The sequence below is a fragment of the Nyctereutes procyonoides genome, unplaced genomic scaffold (assembly GCF_905146905.1).
Source record: "Nyctereutes procyonoides isolate TBG_1078 unplaced genomic scaffold, NYPRO_anot_genome, whole genome shotgun sequence".
Classification (NCBI taxonomy): domain Eukaryota; kingdom Metazoa; phylum Chordata; class Mammalia; order Carnivora; family Canidae; genus Nyctereutes; species Nyctereutes procyonoides.
The window spans coordinates 22,318,762-22,338,326 of record NW_026575036.1 but is presented as its reverse complement, the minus strand read 5'-3'; the positions used below and the strand labels follow the sequence as shown (position 1 = coordinate 22,338,326).

General features: G+C 35.8%; 1 protein-coding gene across 3 annotated transcripts in view; it reads right to left on the bottom strand.

Annotated features, from left to right (window-relative positions):
* The window catches only part of TMEM117 (transmembrane protein 117), a 475,906-nt gene that overhangs the window by 76,202 nt on the left and 380,139 nt on the right, over positions 1–19,565 (bottom strand). For all 3 annotated transcript variants that reach the window (XM_055318966.1, XM_055318965.1, XM_055318967.1), the window contains one exon: positions 7,672–7,831. In XM_055318966.1, the coding sequence (XP_055174941.1) occupies positions 7,672–7,831 (160 nt within the window). The remainder of the gene's footprint in view (positions 1–7,671; positions 7,832–19,565) is intronic.

Sequence of the window (19,565 nt, the reverse complement as noted above, 5' to 3'; positions counted from 1 at the left end):
CTTGTTCTCTGGCACCTCCTGCAGACTGCCCACTTGGCTGGATTCCCTCATGCTGCGTAGACATGACTTACCGTAAGAAGTCTATCAACTCTTTGGAGGCTAGTCACTGGGACTACTAATAAATAGTATATTAAGATTCCCTTCCATGATACTCCTTGAAAAGTCTGTCTTTCCAATAGATCAGATGATGTCAGAAGTACAAAATAGTGACAGTAAATAAAACAAAGATTCAACCTTTTAGGCATATATGAAGAGAGCAGGCATTTATGGTTAATCCAGGTATTACTTAATATTTAATCCCTTATTCCATGGCATAACTTGAGACCTATTACAGAAATTACCATTCCTGTGTTTTCAAGTTGGAGTGTAACCTTTGTGTAAGAAAAATGAAGATGTGAAACAATTCTGAAGAAGAGTTTAAAATACTTTGAAAAAGTTATATGAAGTATTCACAAAGCTGAAGGACATGTTAAAACTGGCAGCTAGACATTTAAACAGCCCTTTATTTCTAAGTAGCCTATAAACAAAATCAGTCAGAACAACTTATCCAGAAAACATATGCCAACTTGTCAAAACACCGTAGCTATTTAATTAAAATAGGTTCATGCTTGTTGCTCTGCCCTATGTTCTAAAGTGATTGATTCCACTTTCAACAGCTATGACCTCAAAAGAAGTGCCCTACTGAAGTCAGGTGATTAGAGTTTTAAAATAAGGTCTACCAAAAGTCATAATGTCTTTTTTTTTTTTAACTCGTCAATCTACTTCTGAGAACTATGCATGAAACAAAAAACACATTTTGGATGTTACAAAGTGAAATGTTTGTAGGATGCAATTTTCATAATTATTTTTTCAGTGCATTAGGAACTACTTTTCAGGAAATATCGCCTTTCTCTAAGTGCTTTTCAACTAGACCAAAGAGCCCTTTTTAACACTTAACTGAGCAATTCATTCCGATTTGTATTTGGATATTTAATTATAATAAAATCATAATTCAGTGAAAATGACCTAATTTAATATTATTGATGGCTCATTCTCCTGTTGTTGGTAAACATTTTGCTTCTTGAAAAATCTCATGTTATTTGGCTTTTCTGAAATAATGCTGTGATCACTCATTTATTCTTTCATTCAGCAAGTATTTATGATAAAACTGTAATGCAGTGAACATGAGCTAGCTGAGAGAATGAAAAAATTGAAAAAGCATGCCTTCTTTCCTTGAGGAGCTCACATGTTACAGGAATTATGTAGGTACATAGGTATGAAGGTACTAGGAAGGTATGTAGATAAATTACAAGAAAAAGAAGTGTTGAAAAGATGTACCAACAGTGTGAGGATTCACCAAAATATAATCCTTGAAGCTATCTTCCTCTTTTCTAGAAAACTTCTTTCATCTCCTTGAAGCATATAAAGATATTACACTTTAAATTAGTATTTTATATTAGTATCTATTTATGTACATAAAGCTAAGATATACACATACAGAAGATGATGAGAGAAATCTTCTAGAGGAGAGGATGCTAAAGAGAAGACAATTCAAGGCAAAACCTTTCTATACTTAGCTATAAAGTCATTTCATAAAGAAATTTATCTTCTCACAGTTTCCTCTGCCTCCTGAGCACTTTTGTTCAGCAGATGCTGTCTTGATGCTAGACTACACTGATCCAGTTGTAAAACTCAACAGCTTTTAATATTCCGTACACTAATTCCTAGAGTTCAGTTGTGTAAAACATTCAGGAGAGACAAAGAATGCTTGGAAACTTAACAACAGATAGAACTTCATCAGTTTCCATGGTCATAACCACTGCTTAATCTGTCCAGTCTCCACCTATCCATCCACACTGGAGAATTTTACTGGCTCCTCAAGTCATACACCGTCTTTCTGGTTCCACACCTCTCCTCCTCCTCCCCATCTTCCCTTCCCAATATCCATCCCTCAACTCCTCCTTCTCTTCCTTTCTCTTTCTTCTCTCATTCTCTTTCTTCCTATCTAGTTAAAAAGGACAGAATTTTTGTTATCTTATGAACAGAACATCCCTTTATTTTAAAGCCTTCATAAGATCAATTAGATCCTAGGAGGGTAGGGGAGATGAATTTTAAAAGGGGCAAAGATAGGAATATATGCTTTTTACCTGAATAAAAAAATTCTTCTAAGGACAATTTTTCTAAAATGCCTTTACTTTTCTATTCCTATTTATTCTACTAAATTATGAATTAAATCCTTTGTTATTACAAACCCATGTGGACTGTATCATTGATATTTGATTTCCTTTCCCACTGTCCTGTGTCTCCAGCACCTGATGGGATGCACACTAGGAATAAATTCGTAAATGTTTTGTTTTGCTTTTTTTTTTATGTCACATTCTTTATCACTTAGTATTTTTTCCAACTTTATTGAGGTAAAATTGACAAAATTATAATATAGTTAACTTGTACAGCATTATGATTTAATATATATATACACATTGTGAAATGAATCTCACAATCAAGTTAACCAACATACCAACATATCCATTACTCCATGCAGTTACTTTTTTATGAAAACGCTTATAATTTATCCTCTTAGCAAATTGCAAGTACACAAGACAGTATTTTTACCTGTAGTCATCATGTTGTACATTATTACATCCTCTGAACTTACTCATCTTATAACTGAAAGTTTGTACCTTTTTGCCAACCTCTCCCTATTTTCTTCAACATCTGGCAACTCCCATTCTACTTTTTGTTTCTATGAGTTTGGCTATTTTTTTAAATTTAATATAGCTGACACACAATGTTACATTACTTATGCGAACACAACATAGTGATTCAACAACTCTACATTATACTATGCTTTTCACAAGTAGAGCTACCATCTGTCACCACACGATGTTATTACAATATTACAATGATCATATTACCTATGCTGTACTTTTTATTCCTGTTACTTATTCATTCTATAACTAGAAGGCTGTATCTCTCACTCTCCTTTACCAATTTTGCCCATCCCCAACCTTCTCCTTTCTGACAACCATCAGTTTGTTCTCTGTATTTATAGGTTTAATTCTACTTTTTGTTTTTTCCCTTTGTTTCTTAGATTCCACATATAAAATGCAACCATATGGTATTGTCTTTCTCAGACTTATTTCACTTAGCATGATACCCTCTAGGTCTATTCATGATGTTGCAAATGGCAAGGTCTCATCTGTTTTCATGGCTGAGTAATAGTACATATACACACCACACCTTCTTTATCTATCATCTATGGATGGACACTTGGGGTGCTTCCATATCTTAGATATTGGAAATAATCTGTAATAAACAGAGGTATATATATCTTTTCAAACTAGCATTTTCATTTTCTTTGCGTAAATATCTAGTATTGGAATTATAGGATCATATGGTATTTCTATGGTTATTTCAATAGCCATCATGGAAATGTAAATAAAAATCATAGAAAGATATCACTTACACATGTCAGAATGGCTAAAATAAAAAAAAAAGAAGGAATAACAAGTATCAGCGAGGATGTGGAGAAAAAGGAACTCTCATGTACTGTTGATAGGAATGTGAATCGGTATAACCACTGTAGAAAACAGTGTGGAGGTTCCTCAACAAGTCAAAAATAGAATTCATAAATGTTTTCTGAATTTAATGGACCAAAACAAAGTTTTTATTGTGATGATTATGATACTACTCCCAGCTGGAGAAAATTGTCTTGTTTATTGTTTTGCCTTTTCAAATTCTAGCTGCCTGCCCTTATACTCTCATCTCTATTTGAAGTTTTGTTCTACTATTCTGTCTACAATGATCTCTGTTTTGAACAGGTGGACTCCTAGAACACTTTTTTTTTCCTTTGATTATAATACATTATCTTTTTAACTCTTATATAATTTGGATATATCTTTTCTTCAATCTAACAAGAGATGAATGGGTGGGATGTAACTGCAAATTAAGTACTTATGCAATGAGCTAAAGGAATATAAAAATCAAATGGCAAAATTATAAATATTAAACAGAAATTTAGATAAGATTTCCTCAGAAAGAAGTGTTTTTATAATTTACTTCTCATGGTCTGTAGAAATGTGTGATTTATCTGAGTTACATGTTATATTTTATTGGCGTCCTTTTATGCTTTAGTTCTAGTGACTTTAGTAGAACTACAGAAAAATGTGATATGACAAATGACTTTTATGATAAATGTAGAAAAATCCTATTTAATATTCATAAAAATAATTATACTTTCTCTAAAAGTTTTCAGAATTGACCTACTAATTTTATTAAGATAAAATCTTTACAGGAGTAATGCCATATTCTAAAGGTTTCTTTTCTTTCCTTTTCTTTTTCTTACTAAACATTAAAATATCTTTTGATAGTGTAAGTTGAACTTTTCTAGTATTAGAAAAGTCTAAGGTCAATTGCTTTTAAATCACTTAAATGAGTCCAATGAGAGAAAATCTTCTAATAAAACTATTCCCTCCATTCCCACTAATTTTGCTATTTTTCTATTTTCTTTTGTCTGAAATATGTAATTCTGGAATGAATTAGATCACAGTTTACTTAGTTTTGGACTTGTCAGGACATTTGTACTATATGTTTTTAAATGTCGGCTCTACTTCCTAAAATTCACTCTCTTCCTTAAACTCACATACACTAGTTCCCGAAATTTCAACATGATGCTCCCAAAGGGGGGCAGAGTTTGCATGAGATGCAGTGCTCAAATGTCACATCAAGCAGCTATTACTCTGGCCATACTGCTGCCCATGTAAGGCTCTGTGTTAGGGAGACTCCAGGGATATACAATCATAAGCTATGGTTCCTGCTCCATAGAGTATGAAAAAAGTGAAATGGTGATTTGTAGTCCAGGTAAAAAGTGCTTCAGGAGTTCCATGGAGGAAGTGATTATATGGTTTTCATGAGAGGGAATTGGAATGGTCCTCAGTGGTAGGGTCTGGATGAGCAGAGCAAGAAGAGACACATCTGGGAAGAAAAAGAGGCTTCCAGATATCTTGGAATAAGTGTGCTGTAGTCAAGGGCCACACAAGTCCTTTGCTCTGGGTAGAGCTAGAGCATAAAAACATGTAAGAAACAAACACCCAGGGCCAGAATGTGGAAGGCACTGAAAGCACACTCTTAGAATCTGGACTTTATTCTTGGACAACGAGGAGCCACTTTGGCTAAGAGGCAAGTACAACATGGCATTTCAGATTGGAAGTTTATGAGGCTGAGCCTTATAGTGTGTATGGGACAAGGGGACATCTGGAAGCAGAAGGTTCTATATAGGAGATTATTTAACAGTAATATAGAGGAGAGTCAGAACTGAATAGAAGTAGAGAAATTAGAAGGAAGGATTAAGTGACAAGAGACATAGCAAAAGAGAAATCCACAGGCCTGCCTGGCTAACTCAGCACTGGAGGAGAGAGAAAAAGAATTAAGGGCCCTTTTTCTCGGGCCTCTTTTTGGACTCTTCCTCATATTAGACATCAATTAATTTGGCTTTGGAGGCCCAACATCTCCCTGCTTTTCTGTGGACTCACCCCTCATCATTTCACAGATGGGGTGCAATCCAATTCTTGCAATCTCTTCCCCAGGAATCTGGAATTAAACCTAACAATTAGAGAACAGTCTCCCTCTGAAGTGTTGGCTATGGCCATTTTCTTCCATGTGAACTGGGATGCTGAAAATGCTGCTTTGCAGTAAGAGAGGAAAGGAAACAGGAGTTTAAAAAAAAAAAAAAAGATGAGAGATGGAGAATAAAAGCTAGGTCTGGGTTCCCTGGTACACTTTGGTCTCTGCTTTCTTGTGTCCCTAAAATGTACTGTCATTCCTTCTCTTTCATAAGACATTCATATACTGCAGTAATACATTCCCCCTTTGATTAAGCTAGCTTGGCGGGGTTATTATTACTTGTAGCCAAAATGGTCCAAACTGATATATTCCCCAGCATGAACTCTCCATATTCAATCAACTGGGGCTCTGGCCACTCTCTGAACACTTCAGCACTTTACTGACTCCACATTTTCATGTCATTTCCTTCATCTAGAATGCCTTCCCCTTCCCAGTCTTGCTGACTCTGCCTACATAAATCTTGACTATCCTTCCTTTCTTCTATCCCTCCTTATTAAGTACTTTTTGAGCGAGTCCATAATACCTGTAAATTGTAATATTATATTTTCCTCCTTCAAATCCCTGATTTCTGTGACCTTATTAGAACAATAATTAAAATGTTATAAAAGAGGATAGAAGGTGATGGATAGTGGTACAAAATCAAAAAAATTTATGCTCTCATATATGCAAATTTAAAAAAAAAAGACAATGGTCTACTCGGCTACTGATACCTTTGATTCTATGATGGGTTCAAAGAGGTATAGTAGGCCATTTGGCCAAAGCAGATATTTTACATAAGGAAGTAATCATTTAGGAGTATTAGATGAAAGAAGACAAAAACAGCCTCTAAACAAGTAATGCATAACACATTATTGCGTTAGTGTTACAAATTTGATTTTATAAATATCCAGAGGAGGCAAATAAGAGACAGATATGGAACCCATCAGTGCTTTCTTACTTTCTCCACTGTGCTAAACTAGCCACAGAAAATAAAAAAGAAACACGTCAATTTTTAGATGAGACATTCAATTTTAAAATTGATATCATGTTTTATATTGTTATCCACTGAAATAGCAATATATTCTAGAAATCATCTTGAACCTAATGCCTGAGCTATATTACATAGCCCAAAAACCCCAAAACAAAACATAAAAAAACACCAAGCCATTATTCTCTTTTAAGATACTACAGAATATCACTTTTAAAGGCCTTTCTTTGCCTCTAGAAATGAGAAAACTAAGCTGCTATCTTGTGAAATCTCACATAAATTTGGAACAAAATGGTGTTTACCTTCCCTTCAGCAATTGAGGCCTTTGTTCTGGTAACTTCTAATGCCTCAGGAGGGGAAAACCCAAAATTGCCTTCTAAAACCAATAAGAAATGTCTAGCAAATGAATGGACATTTAATGAGCAACATAAAGTGCCAAGAAATAGTTAATGTTTCTTTTGGCCTTTCATACAAAGGAACATTCCTCCATTTTTGGATCCTAAGACCCCCAAACCATTCACAGCAGATTACATGAGTAGCACTGGTTAGTGGAATGCTATTGTACAAAATAGTCTGTTGCTGAGCACGGCAGAAATATTGTTTACATGAAAATGGAATGATCTCTAGTGAGTACTGAAAGAAAGTGATAATTTCCATAACCAGAAAAAGCATTTTTACATCATTCTATTTCCACTGCTATAAAACCCTGACTTGCTTCGGCAATTGCTTATCCATGTTTTGCTGGCTTTATATCATCCTCATCTCTGCAGCTTTTCATTTACTAAATGACAGGGGTTTTTGTTGTTGTTTTGCCTTGTTTAGAAGCGTTGGCAGAAAACACCACCATGCTATATGGTTACTCAGGGCCCACCTTGCAATGTTCATACAATGAATTTTTGGTGTTCCTTTCATAAAAGCCCGGTTGGCATATCCTCCCAGTAAAACTGCTGAAAGTAGGATCAGAGAAGACCCTACAAATAGCAACTGTAAACTCTGCACTTCTCTAGCTTAATGGAGCCTTTCACTGCACACACAGTGTTTGTTATACTGGAACAAAGCATAGAGCTGCTTTAGTGATCGAAGGGAAATACAAAAACACTTACCTGCATTACAATAAGGAGGTCAAAGACCAAGATGAAAGAAGCCAGGAACGCTCTGGAAACTTCATCACTGGGCAAAAACCCCCGATTCAGCTTGTCCCAGCTGATCCAGTCAGTTGTAATGACAAGTACAACCACAGAAGTCAGAGTAAAGAGAACCGTCCTGCAAGGAACCAGATGTTCATTAAAGCACATTAGATATAATAATAGAGACAGTGAAGAGTAGATGTTATCTACGCTGTATTAAATGTCCACCCTTTGCCAAGGCATATTTACCAAAATGAAGATGAACAAAGAAGCAAATGAAGTGCTTTCTTCCAGGAGCAATTAACAAACGGTATGATAGCATCCATCCCAAGATTTTCCCTTACGAACATTAAGATAATGATTATAGAACAAATAATTAACAATAAAAATATTACAAATGGCCTTGGCTAGTGCAATATGTGTCCCAAAGAGAGCATTAGTACGTAGCTCTCATTACATGTACATCATTTACTGAGGGTAGTAGACATGTATTTGTAGGAGCACAGGAGATGGTGAATGATGAACAAATCTTCGGATTCTATTAGTGTCCTATAAAAGAGAGGGATAGTTAGACCAATCCCCTCATCATCCTCATAGCCTGAGGAGCTCCATGGAAGAACCATCTCTACACACCAACAGTGTAGCCATTTCACCTCATACGATTTGTGTCATAGATGGCCTGTGGCGTAGATCACACCATGTTTGCTTACTCATTCCTTCTTATAGGATAGATGCTAGGGGCCTGAGTTTACCTCTTATCTTTGTCACCCCTATAAAATCCTTCATAATTATATCAGATGGAATTCAATGAATATTTGTAGAAATTGTAACAACTTAGCTTTACATAAAAATCAAGAGTCCTTAAATTAGCCTTTAACACTGACATTCAAAGTAAATCTGTAATGTAGGCAGCAAAAATTTAATCTACCAGAGAATTGTCTATACTGTAGTTAAGCCTCTGCTTTCAGAGTTATATTGGTATCTGGATATTGTTTTGAATTGTAAAAAGAAGTCTGAAGCTATGCCACCCTGAATGTACCTGATCTTGCCTAAACTGTAAAAAGGAAAATAAAAAAGAGGAATTATTTTGAAAATAATTGCAAGAAAGAAAGAGAGAAAAGGAAGAAAAAAGGAAATAAAAAAGAAAAGAAAAATGAAAGAAAATATATGGAGGTGAAATAACACCTTAGAAGAACAGATACCCATTTTGGCAATTAAGCAATGGTTTTTGCCCTCTGATATCTGATAATTAATACAAAAAAAAAAAGAAGAAGAAGAAGAATACAGACTATCCTAGACCATCTCTTTTCAATTGAACAAAGCACAATTTTCTAAACTTAAATACTGGGTTTGCTTTTTCACACTAACTTATTTGTAACAAGTTTTACTTTGGTATAATGAATATAATGAACCCCTCCTTATATTTCCTACCCCCACAAATAGAAAAGATATACTTAAATTTTTTTGAAAGACAAAATTTTTAATAAAATTGTTTTATTAAAATTGCAAACTGTCAAAAGAATTTCACTCATGATCTCCAAAATATAAATCACAGATTGTCTCTACTACCATTTAGAAAACCTTTCATCATTTCCAGAAATTTAAATGGGTTAATTAAATATGGAAGAAATCCTAAATAACTATTATGATTTAACTGAACGAAGCTGCGAATATTATATAGTCAAACATAAGAATTATGGTATTTGTTTATTTATTTATTTATTTATTTATTTATTTATTTATTTATTTATGATAGACAGAGAGAGAGAGAGAGAGAGACAAAGGCAGAGGCAGAGACAGAGACACACAGGCAGAGGGAGAAGCAGGTTCCATGCTGGGAGCCCGATGCGGGACTCGATCCCAGGACTCCAGGATCGCGCCCTGGGCCAAGGCAGGCACCAAACCACTGAGCCACCCAGGGATCCCCAGAATTACAGGTTTTAAACAAATTTCTCTCCACGTTAAGTCCATTTGATTGTGTTTTTTGTTTTGTTTTGTTTTTTTTCTCTTAAGCAAGTGAAAAATGTATACATTTCATGAAATAAGAAATCCCTGGATAGTGTATTGGCCCAACAGTATCTGAACAAAGCTCCTTTTATCTTCCTTCTCTTCTATCCTCAATATGACTTTCAACCTTATCAGCATGAGATAAGTTGTTTCATCCAAGGGTCAGGCATTACGATAGGAGTAAATGTCCAAAGTGACATTCCAGTTGGATCTGCCTCTTTTTTTAAAAATTCCAATATAATTACTATATAGGGTTATATTAATTTCAGGTATATAATGTAGTGATTCAACAATTCAATACATTACTCAGTGCTCATCATAATAAGTGTACTCTTAATCCCCTTCACCTCTTCATCCACCTCCCATCCATCTCCCCTCTGGTAACCACCAGTTTGTTCTCTATAGCTTAGAGTCTATTTTTTGGTTTGTCTCTTTTTAATTTTATTTATTGTTTTGCTGTTTAAATTCCACATGAGTGAGATCATACCGTTTTTGTCTGTGACTAACTTATTTCACTTAGCATTATATTCTCTATTTCCATAAATGTTGTTTCCAATGGTGAGATTTAATTTTTTATGGCTGAATAATGTTCCAGCATGTATTGTGTGTGTGTGTGGGTGTATGTGTGTGAGTATACCTCTTCTTTATACATTCATCAATCAATGGACACTTGGGCTTCTTCCACAATTTAGCTATTGTAAATAGTGCTACAATAAACATAGAGGTGCACATATCTGTTGGAATAAGTGTTTTTGTTTTCTTAGGGTAAATAACCAGTAACGTAATTACTGGATCATAGGGTAATTCTATTTTTAATTTTTTGAGGAAGGTTCACACTGTTTTCCACATTGGTGTACCAGTTTTCTCTCCCACCAATAGCACACGAGGGTTCCTTTTTCTTCATATCCTTACCAACATTTGTTGTTTCTTGAATTTTTTATTTTAGTCATTGTGACAGGAATGATGTGGTTATCTCATTGCAATTTTGATTTGCAATTCCCTGATAACGAGTGCTGTTGAGCATCTCTTCATGTGTCTACTGGCCATCTGTATGTCTTCTTTGGAGAAATGTCTATTCAGGTTTTCTGTCCATTTTTAAATTAGATAATTTGGGGTTTTTTTTTTTTTTGGTGTTGAACTGCATCAGTCCTTTATACGTCCTGGATACTAACCCTTTATCAGATATGTCATTTGCAAATATCTTCTCCCATTCAATACATTGCTTTTTATTCTTGTTGTTTCCTTTACTGTGCAGAAGCTTTTTATTTTGATATACTGCCAATAGTTTATTTTTGCTTTTGTTTCCTTGCCTCAAAAGACATCTAGAAAAATATTGCTATAGATGATGTCAAAGAAGTTACTGCCTGTGCTCTCTTCTAGGATTTTTATGGTTTCAGGTCTCACAGTTAGGTTTTTAATTCATTTTGTGTTTATTTTTGTGTATGGTGTAAGAAAGTGGCCCAGTTTCATTCTTTTGCATGTAGCTGTTCAGTTTTCCCAACACCATTTGATTGTCTTTTTTTCCCACTGCATATTCTTGTCTCCTTTGTCCAAAATTAATTGACCATATAATCTTAGATTTATTTATGGGCTCTCTCTTCTGTTTCATCAATTTATATGTCATTTTTGTGCCAGTACCATATTGTTTTGATTACTGTAGTGTTGTAGTATATCTTGAAATCTATCCGGGATTGCTACACCTCCAGTTTTGTTCTTCTTCTACAAGACTGTTTTCACTATTTGGGGTCTTTTGTGGCTTCAAATAAATTTTAGGATTATTTGTTCTACTTCTGTAAAAAAAAAATGTGGTTAGTATTTTGATAGGGATTGGATTAAATCTGTAGATTGCTTTGGGTAGTATGACCATTTAAACAATATTTGTTTTTTCAATACATGAGCATGGAATATCTTTCTTTTTTTGTGTGTTCTCTTCAATACCTTTTATCAGGGCAGCCTGGGTGGCTCAGCGGTTTAGCGCTGCCTTCAGTCCAGGGTGTGATCCTGGAGACCCGGGATCGAGTCCCACGTTGGGCTCCTTCCATGGAGCCTGCTTCTCCCTCTGCCTGTGTCTCTGCCTCTCTCTCTCTCTCTCTCTCATGAATAAATAAATAAAATCTTAAAAAAAATACCTTTTATCAGTGTTTTATAGTTTTCGGAGTACAGGTCTTTCACTTCCTTGGTTAAGTTTATTCCTAGGTATTTTTTTTTTTTTTGGTGCAATTGTAAATGAGATTTTCTTAATTTCCTTTTTGCCTCTTCATTATTAGTGTAAAAAATGCAAAAGATTTTGGTATATTGATTTCGTATACTGTGAACTTACTGAATTCATTTACCAGTTCTAGTTGTATGTTGGTGGAATTATTAGGGTTTACTATATATAGTATCATACCATCTGCAAATAGTGAAAGTTTTATTTCTTCCTTACCAATCTGGATGCCTTTGATTTCTTTTTCTTACATTACTGATGTGGCCAGGACTTCCAATACTATGTTGAATAAAAGTGATGAAGTGGGCATTCTTGTCTTGTTCCTGATCTTAGGAGAAAAGCTCTCAGTGTTCCTCACTGAGTATGATATGATGTTAGATGTGGGGTTTTTGTATACGGTCATTATTATGTTGAGATATGTTCCCTCTAATCCTATTTTGCTGAGAGTGTTTATCATGAATGGATATTGTACTTTGTCAAATGTTTTTCTGCATCTGTTGAAATGATAATATGGTTTTTACCCTTTCTCTTGTTGATATGATGTATCACATTGATTATTTTGTGAGTATCGAACCATCTTTGCATCCCAGGAATAATTCCACTTGATCACGGTGAATGATTTTTTTTTATGGTGAATGATTTTATCCAATATACATATTGCTACTTTTCACTTTCATTCTCAGGATAAATCCTTTACCTCCCCTCATTTTCAATCCGCATGTGCCTTTAGGTCTGAAGTGCATCTCTTGTAGGCAGCCTATAGAAAGCTCTTGCTTTTTTATCCATTCCATTTATATCCAAAGTAATTATTGATAGGTATGTACTTAATGCTGTTTCGTTACTTATTTTATGGTTACTTTTGTAGTTCTCTCTGTTCTTTTCTTCTCTTATTCTCTCACAGTTTGCTGGCTTTCTTTGGTGATCAATTCCTTTCTCTTCGTTTTTTTCATATCTATTACTGTTCTTTTATTTGTGGCTACCATAAGGTTTGTATATAACATCTCATGCATATAGTGGTCTATAATAAATTGACGGTCACTTAAGGGTGAACTCATTCCTTACCTCTCTCCCCTCCATGTTTAGGTATATGGTGTCATACTTTACAGCATTTTATTTTGTGAGTCCCTTGACCATTTTTTAAAGATATACTTAATTTTAATGCTTTGTGTTTTCTACTTTTCTCACTCCAAATTAGGTCTTTCCTTTTCAATACAAAGAGCTCCCTTTAATATTTATTGTAGGGCAGATTTAGTGCTCATGAATTTCTTTACCTTTTGTTTGTCTGGGAGACTCTTTACTTACTTTTATTCTGAATGATAGCCTTGCTGGATAGACTATTCTTGGTTGCAGGTTTTTCCCTTTCAACACTTTGACTATATTGTGACACTCTCGTCTATCCTGCAAAGTTTCTGCTGAAAAATCAGCTGACAGCCATATGCAGTTTCCTTTGTATTTGTCTTGGTATGGACCTTCTTCGGTTGATTCTTTTGGGAGTTCTCTGTGGCTCCTGGATTTAGATATCTGTTCCCTAGATACGGGAAATTTTCAGCTGCTATCTCTTCAAATAAATTTTCTGCTTCCCTTTCTCCCTCTTCTTCTGGGTTCCTTATAATGCAAATGTTATTATGCTTGATGGTGTTGCTGAAAATAAGTCTATTTTCATTTTTTATTATTAATTTTTGTCTTTCCTGTTCAGCTTGATTGCTTTTCATTACTCTGTTCTCCAGGTCATTTATCCATTCTTCTGCTTCCTCTAATTAACTTTATTATGTGTAGTGTATTTTTAATTTAAATTACTGAGTCTGATTGGTTCTTTTTGATGTTTTCTTTTTGTTGAGGATCTCAGTGTGGTCTTCCATTCTTTTCTCAAATGTAGTACCTTTATGATCATTACTTTAGTATTATCTTTTGCTGTGATTCTGTCCTGTTCTTTCACTTGAGACATATTCCTCTGTCTCCTCATTGTCCAACTCTCCGCATCTACTTCTATGTGTTAGGAAAGGTCAGCTACATTTTTGGCTCTCGAATGCAGTGAGAAGACATCCTGCCCTGCAGTGCATGTCCCCTGTTCACCAGAACCTGGCACTTCAGGGGTATTCTGTGTGGTTTGCATGAGCCCTACTGTTTTGGCTGAACAACATTTGTCTTCAATCCATTTATCTGTACTAGCTCTCTTTGCCTATTGTGGGTAGAGTTTGGTCGCTGTGTTGTTAGTGGGCCAGTCTGGGGCTGTCCTGGGCTTGAGTTGAGCCAGACCAGGCATTTGCCAGAGATACAATAGCATGAACTTCCAGGTGATTTCCCAGTTTTACCCCTTGAAAACTTTCATTGGTGGCACAGCTTATAGCTGGACTGGTATGTGTGGTCATTTTCCCCTCTCCTTGGGTCAGGAGTCACTTTGGAATGATGCTGAACCTTGTTGGGGCTGTCTGCATACTGCCAAGCCTGTGACACCAGTTTGAATGGGCTGTGGCCAAGGGCATACTGGAGGGGGTGTGACATGTGATGCCTGCAAAGTCTATGCTCATCCACTGAGGGAAGGGATCTGCAGCCACCAGGGAAAACTCCAGTCAGGCCAGCTGGGTTTCAGGGGTGGTGGTGGGGGGAGAGAGGGAAGCTCCACACACATGTCCATGGGTAGTATGCACTATTAGCAAGCTAGGTGGACAGTGTTGCTCAGTGCTGGTTCCCAAAGGTATCTCAGCTGGGGAGCAATGGAGGCAAAAAGTGCCTACCAGTTCTGTGTTCTTAGAGGGGTCTCCCAAAGATCCCCATCCCTCCAGAACATGCTCTGAGACTAGTAAATAAATCTCCTTCCTGTGGATCCCAGGCTTTTTTCAAACTGCTGCTTCTATGCTGTATCTCAGCAGGACTATTTTGTGCTACCTCTTTACAGGTGGGGACTCTGCCCTCCTGGCTCCCCCCAGAGTCTAGCCCACTGATTTTTAATGTTCCATATTTTAAGCACCACTGATTGTTAGGCCCCTCTGATTTTCAAAGCCAAATATTATAGAAATTTGTCTTCCCCACTTGGGTCCCTGGTGCCTGGGGTGCTTGGTTTGAGTGTCTGTTCCTCTTCCCTTTCCACACCCCCGTGTCTCTCCCTCTTAGGGATAGTCATGCAGGTAGGTCCCTTTGGCCACAGACTGTATCTCCACTCTTCCTACCCTCTTTGATGTGGCCTCTTCACTACATTTAGAGGTACACTCTGTTCTGTCAATCTTCACATCATTTTCTGGGTTATTTACACAGATGTGGATGTTATCTGGTTGTATCCATGGGATAAGGTGAGCTTAGGATCCTCCTACTCCACCATCTTCTCCAGAAGTCTACAGGTTAGCATTTTTAATATCACTCCCGTACTTTTCCTGAGCGATACCTGGATCTCATTTTGTGAGGACAGCTGATTACAAAGGAGTTCATATTCTAATTGCTTCATTGGTCTAAATCTATAAACTGGTGATGTAAAATTAAATATTTAGAGGCACATTTTTAGGTATCAAAATCTGGGAGTTTGGAATAAGTGTTTGCTGAGCTATCAGAAACTTCATCTCTTTCAAGATTTACAAAGGAGTTATTCTCATTCATGCTAATAATCTCTGAAAAAAACATTAAAATTAATCATTAAAACTTTTTGGTACTTGGAATTTATCATAATGCCTATTGTGTGAAAACTTCCTAAATTCATCTCTTGGCTTTTTGCTTTATTTGATATATTTTCAATTATCGAATATATAATACTCTAAGAGCTTTTCAGGTGTTTTCCTGGCTTTATTAAGTACTTCTGCTTTGACAAAGAGTATTGCTACAGATACCAAGAAAAACTTACTGGTAATATTTTATTACTCCAAAGGGAAATTAAAGGAAGAAGTCTGCCTGATATTTAATATTTACTACTATAAAAAGAATTAAAATGGCAATCATTAAATATGAAGGCATACAGCTCAGAGAAAGAGCCCTAAAAATAAATTTCCAAGTGAATGGAAAAAAGAAAGGAAAAGCAGGGACCAAAATACATTAATTGGTCGTTCCACTTCTAAAATGATATTTAACCCTCTCTCTAGAAAGAGCTGCAGAAGAAAATATATTGTATGTTGCTTGCCTTTCTCAGCCACTTCTTGTAAAATTGATAGACTTTACCATCGTATGATAATTCAGTCAGAACACCAGCTTAAAACAGCCATGACTCAGTTAAATTACACAAAAAGTCACTTTTATGTGAAACTGTTACAAAGGAAACAGCAATTGTAGCCAATTATTATTACAGTTATATGCCACTTATAATGTGCCAGGCATTGGTATAAGCACTTTACACAAATTAACTTGTATAACCCTTACTACAACCCTCTTATCACCACTGCAATTTACAAGAACGGAAACTGAGTCACAAAAAGTTCACCTGAGTTACAGACTTTGTAAGTTCCATAAAATATAAGTGATATAAGATGATTCGCATTCAGGCTGACTTATGACAATCTGTGTCATAACCTTTGTACAGATTGCCTCTCATAGGAAGCTTTTTTTTAATAAATTTATTTTTTATTGGTGTTCAATTTGCCAACACATAGAATAACACCCAGTGCTCATTCCATCAAGTGCCCCCCTCAGTGCCCATCACCCAGTCACCCCCCACCTCCCTTTCTACCACCCCTAGTTCATTTCCCAAAGTTAGGAGTCTCTCATGTTCTGGCTCCCTTTCTGATATTTCCCACTCATTTTTTCTCCTTTCCCCTTTATTCATAGGAAGCTCTTGAATATTATCCTTCTGTAACTGTGTAACTAAGGATTTCATTTATTTCCCTCTTTCATGAAAAGTATAATATTGGGAAATTATCATCTAGAAATACTTAACATTGAACAGTAAAACAACAGAGACTGTCAAGAACTGGCAGGAAACAGTTAAAAGGAGTATTTTCATGGCAATAAAAATGGAACCTCATAAATACTGGCCATCAATGCAACATCCTTGGGTTTTTATTTAACCAATATTATTGAAAAGATGTTTACTCTGGACCATGATTCTTGGGGAATTCCAGCTTCTCTTTTAAGTAGCATCCAATTAAACAATTATCTGGATTATTTCCTTTCCTGCTGTAGCCAACACCAGCAGGATGCACTGGCTCATCAATTTCACTATGTCTGGTTTCTGGCCACCAATCAAATGAAAAAAAAAAAACTCATACATAATTATCAGCTTGAGTGGTTAGTCTCAATTTCATGTTTTCAGATTTCTGGTTTGTTTGCTTTTTCTCAATTGTTGTTGATTCCTCTTGGAATAATAATAGTCTTAAAAGGGGGGGCGCCTGGGTAATGCAGTCAGTTAAGTGCCTGATTCTTGGTTTTGGATCAGATTGTCATCTCAGGGTCATGAAATCAAGCCCATGTCAGGATCCATGCTCAGCAAGGAGTCTGCTTGAGATTCTCTCCTTCTTCCTCTGCCCCTCCCATCTGTGCTCTCTCTTTCTCTCTTACTTTCTCCCTTAAAAAAATAAATAATAAATAAATATTTAAAAAAAAAAAGAGTGAGACCAAGAAGGGTTAACAGAGTTCTTCTAATCCAAAAATTCCCAACCACCAGGTGGGCTCCTAGGAATCACACAGTTATTCGTAAGGAAGTGTAAATTTTGTGTGTGCATTAAGTGTCATTGGTAAAGTGCACAAAATGCTTCTACCAAAAGTTAAAGGACTTGTTCACGTCACATGAACTGCCAGCGACAGAACTGCAATGAGCAACTATTGATTCTAAGAAGGACATAGCCTATAGCAAGGCACTTTCTTTCTTCTGCTACAAATCTGCAGATATTCTAAAAAAATTAATATCATCTTGACCTTATCTGGAAACATACTCATTTTACATCCTAATCAAATATACATTTGGTGCTCAGAGACAGAGTAGAGCATGTAAATAAATTCAGATAATCCCCCAAATGTGGTATAATTCATAGTCATAACCACTTCTTCACCATAGCTTCTGGATTTTTAAAAAGACTGAACTTCCATTTTAAGTAACTACATCAGTTAATATTGTTTTCCTTCTTTCATTCATAACCATTTTAAGATATACTTATTGCACAGATAGCCTGAATGCAGGCATTAAGTGAAGACATAGAAGAACTAGCATTAGATTCTAAGGTCTAACACACTTAGAGTTACTATTATACAATTTCATCTTAATAAAACAAGGTAGCAGCAATGTAGAGAATTTCCTAATATAAGTTGAGCCAAACAAACTTGCCAAAATTTGACTATGTTTTATACTACTAAAAATAGCATTTGAAGTGATTCAACATAATTATGCTTTTATCTGTTTTAATATATGTTATTATTCATGCCCTAAAATGTCTATAATCTTTTATTCTAGTCATGAATATCACATTCCTTTCTGATTATGCTGCACAATTATTGTAATGTCTAAAAGGAAATAAAAATCACTTTTATTTCTTTTTACAAAATGTTGAAACTCAGCCAAAACAAGTCAGATCATGTTTCATAATTTCTCATAGCAAAATAAAAATCTGGGAATCCTATTAAAAAATAGAGGTTTAAGGTTACCACTACAATAAAAGGATGCTTGGCTCAAGGTAGCAAATGTAATTTTACAATTAAGGTATGATATTTCAAAGTGCTAAATATATAAAATGAAATGTGATATGGCAATGGAATTTTAAATGATTTAATATCATATTTCTAATCATGTTTAGAGAGAAAAAATACAACAAGCAGGCATTAGCAGAATGCTTTCCTTCACTTTTCACTGCAAAACTGAGAGCCAATTCAAACATTCAGTTCCCCTCTGAACACTAAGTACCAGCACAAAGAAGTCACAGATGGCCATGAGAGAATGCCAACATCTTTCATTTTGTTTGTTTTAATTATCAATGTTGCCTTTGCAATTCTTTTTTTTTAACATTTATTTATTTATTTTTAGAAAGAGAGCATGAGCAGGAGAAGCAGAGAAAGAGGGAGAGAGAATCCTAAGCAGACTCCACTCTGAGCTGAAACCAAGAGTTGGATGCTTAAGGGACTGCACCATGCAGGCACCCCACCACTACAATTCTATGAGACCAACAATCACCACTTGGATCCTCAAGCCAGTTCCCATCCTGAAATGTGAAAGTTTGCTCAGCACTGTAGCCTAGCAATGAAGTCAGGTTTTCTCCCTAGGAAGTTGGCAAGGAAATGGCTTAGTGTCCTTCTGGTCTCCTATTCTTGAGATTAGGAAGCACCAAGGGAATACAAAGGTAATGTTTGCTAAGTGAACAAGTGGAAGAACACAGATTCTCCATATGGCTTTTATTAAATAAATGTCACTGCCAGTTCTTGGCCAAACTGAACACATTTGTTAAAACAGGATCCTTGAGAAAGGAGATGCAGTTATTAACTCAACTTGTTCGTAGCTTCATGGAGATCTGGAGTCTGCAAAGGAAATTATTAGTTTCTAAAGTTGTCCATTAAATCATACATTTATGTGTTATTTATCTTTATATCTCTCTATTACTCCATGAAGAGAAGTGCCCTGATTCTGACCACAACAGGAGCTCAAAAAGCACCAACAGAAATGTGTGGGAGATATCAGAAAGGGACACAGAACATAAAGACTTCTAACTCTGGGAAATGAACTAGGGGTGGTGGAAGGGGAGGAGGGCGGGGGGTGGGG